This window comes from Pteropus vampyrus, unplaced genomic scaffold (genome assembly GCF_000151845.1).
Source record: "Pteropus vampyrus isolate Shadow unplaced genomic scaffold, Pvam_2.0 Scaffold53, whole genome shotgun sequence".
Classification (NCBI taxonomy): domain Eukaryota; kingdom Metazoa; phylum Chordata; class Mammalia; order Chiroptera; family Pteropodidae; genus Pteropus; species Pteropus vampyrus.
In genome coordinates this window covers 5793674-5797689 of record NW_011888834.1, presented here as the reverse complement: position 1 = coordinate 5797689, position 4016 = coordinate 5793674, and the positions used below count along the sequence as shown (strand labels likewise).

The following is a 4016-nucleotide window of genomic DNA, read 5'->3' as shown; positions in this document are numbered from 1 at the left end:
GTCAACTACATGCCAAATGTTCTATGTCCTTATATTAGAATGTCTCCCTTACCCCTCCAGTTGCTCCTGTGAGTTAGGTATTTTCCTCACTTTTTTCAGATAAGAAATCTGGAGCTCAGAGGGGTTAAGTATCTCACCCAAGGGCACACAGAGGCCAACAGGAAGCAAGGACTGGGTCATAGGAGTGACTGGTTTTCAAGCCCCTGGTCTTCTCGAGACATCGTGTACAAACAGAAATAAGAGAATCAGCGCACTTAACGTCCATTTGCCCTTCACATTCATCTCCTCTCCTTTCCATTCATTCTCCACGCTACTCCATGGGGGTGGACTAGCCAATGTTTATTTACAGTCAAGAAGAAGACTCCAAGATTGCTTAACCACTGAAAATGTACCTAACAATTAAAAAATCCTACCTCTATTAATTATACTTGGCTGAATGTTACTTATTGAAGGCATCACCTCCATTTTCAATGGTGCTACATGCAAACCCTATGCAATGGATTCACATGCAGTGAGCATTCCTTTCACGTTTTCCTCGAATAACTTAGTTGAAGTAATTTAACTGTAGAGCCAAGCCCAGCATCTGTCCCTACAACCTCCGTCCCACCAAGTCGGGGTGCAGATTCCTTAAGGCTAACTCTAAACAGAATGTGGCTCCGCCTTTCCACACATGTTGCTTCACCTCCAGAGCATACTCAGTTGTGGGGTTCCCACTATGCTGCCTACTCCCCGGGGGCACTGAGGACGGGGAGAGAAACAGCAAGTGAATCAACCAGCTATGGTGTATTGGGTTGATTTCGGTGACTCTTCACTATGCAGTGGCCTAACCCTGCCTGGGTTGCTGATGATCTCCAGAAGATGTGAGGTTGGGGACAAGCTTTTCATTAATTTCATTTGCCCATTCATAAAAAAGGGAGTGTGAAAATCTCTCAGAGAAGTGGTAAGAAACTAATTCATCGGCTGCACAATGTCACAGAGGGAGGCACGGAGACACCTAGACCTTGGAGCCCTGTGGGGCCATGTGACCCAGCCCACCTTTTCGTAGTTGGAGTACCCCCCCATGACAGCCGGGTCCACGATGCCACTGAGCAGCATGGACAGAGGATGCACCGACAAGGACCGGTCCCAGGCATGCTGCTGAACACAGTTGCTGATCCTCTCATTGGTGAGTTCCATGGTTTCGATGGCATTCTCCAGAGGGCTGATTTCCTCCTGTGACAGAGAACAAGCGAGAGAAAGGACACATTGTGAACTCCACAGGGAAGACTGAAAAAAGTCCAAGTATTCCCCTCAAAAGGTATAAAATTCCCAGGAAGCTATGGAAGAGTGAGGTTTTGCTTGCCAAGGTTTTGTTTCTTAGGATAACACACATGTTTGAAACGATGTTGGTAAGTTGCCAAATAAGCTTTTTAAAAACCTCCTTAGAAAGTACAAGGATGACTTAAAAATTGGAACCACGGTAACGATGATTTCTTGGGGCAACGTGTGTAGAGAAATTTTGAAAAGAAAAGCACTGGAGCTATAATAATGATTGCTTCTGAGGCAAAGCTTCCTCAAATATTGTTGAGCTCAGCGACAACAGAGTAACAGGACATCTGCTCCGAGACACTTGTGCACAACAGAAATATTCACCGGTGAGAGGTCTGATGCTTCTTCCACGAGAAGAGGAAGTGATTTTGGAAGTCATCTACTCAGTTCATATATAACTCATCTTAGTATGGCTTCCGTAGTTAACAGAAGTCAGAAATAATAGGATGTATTAGAATATTTAGGCTGAATTGTGGACGAAAATGAAACAAGATGCAATATGGATTCAGAGAGTACTCCTGTGGACATGTCTTCAAAACAAGGTTTCAAGAAAAATTGTCTCCTTTTTAACTTTACGCATTATTAGCCAGCATGACTTCCCACTCCAGGCTTCATTCCAAAAGTCTGTCTAAAAATCATATTCATACTTGAAGAGTAATAATTTACCACCAGGTATGGGACACATCGAGCTTTGGTTCAGATTTGTTCAGGACATATTTCTCGAATGCTTGTTTTATGCCAAGCACTGTGCTATGCACCACAGTTACAAAAGTGATTAAGATATAATTCATGGCTGGGAGGACCTCATGGTTTCAGTGGGGTTTCAGGATATGTGGACGTGGTAGGTAACTCATTAGAAATAAGCACAAGATGCAACGGGCAGAGAGAAAGGGCATCTAAGCCTAGGAATTTCAGAGATGGCTTCCTGGAGAAGCCGGTGCCTAAACTCTATCTGGGTGGGCATGAGTTTGGTTGGGAAGTGGTGACAGGGCATTTTGGGCCGAGAAAATGACCCAATTTCATGGATAACTGAAAGAGCGTGAACTGAGCAGTTTAGTTCCAGAAGATTCCATAGGAGTTGAGGTGGAAGGGCTGAGTCACAAAGACTCTGTATTAATGTGCTAAGGAGCACGGACTCTACACTCTAGGCACTGGGGAGCCATCACAGAAGTGTTTTAAGCATGAGAATGTGATGCAGTCAGGTTTTCACTATGGAACCCACACTCTGAGGCACTGAGGAAAACGGGCCTCAGAAGGCCAAGGCAGGGAAGCCAAGTAAGAGGCTTTTTCAATGGCATCAACCTGGAGATGAATGAGGGACTAGGAACAGGTATGGTATGGGGTCTGGAAGTAAAGAAAACAGATTTAGTAAATATTAAAAACATAGAACAGGCAGCTCTGGGGAGTGATGAAGATGGAGGAGTCTTGGATGACAGCTGATGTGATTAGCCGAGAATAAAAGCAGAACTGTTCTGAGAGAGAAGAATGTGACTGACAGGAAACGTAAAGGAAGCATTCCGAAAATGTTTTTGGGTGCTGGCAGGATCATCGAGGAGACAACACGCATCTGGTCACAAAAGAGTCATTCACTGTGAGTAACCTTTAGGGTTGGTGTTGTAACATCAGTTTTACAAAGGCGTTCTCTTAGACAAGTGTGCCTTTCATTTCTCTTTTGGAAAATGAAGCTGGCCAGAGGAGAGCTCGTGAGGACTGGAGGGGGGAATTTAACAAAGGCTCTTATTATATTTGGAGACAGAAAGATTTTTCTGAGTTCCATTTTCAAATGACTCACTGTTGAAATCTGTTTGACTTCGAACCACTTGAGAATCCCAGGAAAGGTATACGCGGTCGTATACGTGGTCCTTTCAATCCACATGGTCTGGAGGGAGGAAGGGAAAGGGAAAATGTGGGTTAGTTCCCGGGCTCTTAAAACAGCAAAACTCCCTGGTTCGGTTTAGTGAGATTCCATTCACCACCGTCTCCTTAGAGAAGGGGCCATGTTTTCTCCAAAAATGTAAGGACTCTGCATGTTAAAAGCTGAGGATTCTGGATGTTGAAAGCTGAAAGGGAACCTTTCCTTCTAGGTGGGAACTTCGAGGTCCAGACTTGCTCAGAGTCATAGTGGTAGCAAGCCCAGGAACAGAGCCCAGTTTCTGGACTCCTGGTCTAGCGTTTTCCACCAAGAGGATGGCCTGCGTCTTGGTGGTAAGCATGCGAAACCTCTATCCTTCCACCATTTCTGCTGTATATGCTGGTTAGATGGAAGGCCGCCATTCTGGATGTCAATTTTACCTTTCAGTAGAGGGCCAAAGGGGTGGACTCACGGCAAACTCATTGTCAGGATCCTTCTCTCCTTTCCGGAAGGGCCGGGAATACTGGAACTGCTGCACTTCGTTGGCTCTGTAGTAGCTGGGGAAAGACACAGCCACACGCTGTTGCTCCCTCTTAGAACCACTCCCTGACCTGACTGACTGCAAGGAAACCTGGGATGCGTCTTACACAGACCGAGTCTCAAAACCGACAGTCGCCGCGATGAAGGCTCTGGAGTTGGCACAGTTTGATTTTACTGCATGTCTTAGTTTTATTATCTATGAATCTATCTCACAGCTCACAATTTGAAAGGGTATACGTACATATGTCCATGTCATCTGTATAGTTTTATAACAGTTATACGAGCCTTTTAGCTTCTCAAGAAAGCTAAATTCAGT

At 45.0% G+C, this 4016-nt stretch overlaps 1 protein-coding gene across 1 annotated transcript in view; it reads right to left on the bottom strand.

The window, feature by feature from the left end:
- Positions 1-4016, bottom strand: part of DOCK5 (dedicator of cytokinesis 5) — a 166112-nt gene that overhangs the window by 12792 nt on the left and 149304 nt on the right. The window contains exons 42-44 of the mRNA XM_011360348.2: positions 3633-3717; positions 3101-3187; positions 1036-1212 (exon numbers count right to left, since the gene is read on the bottom strand). Of these exons, the coding sequence (XP_011358650.1) occupies positions 1036-1212; positions 3101-3187; positions 3633-3717 (349 nt within the window). The remainder of the gene's footprint in view (positions 1-1035; positions 1213-3100; positions 3188-3632; positions 3718-4016) is intronic.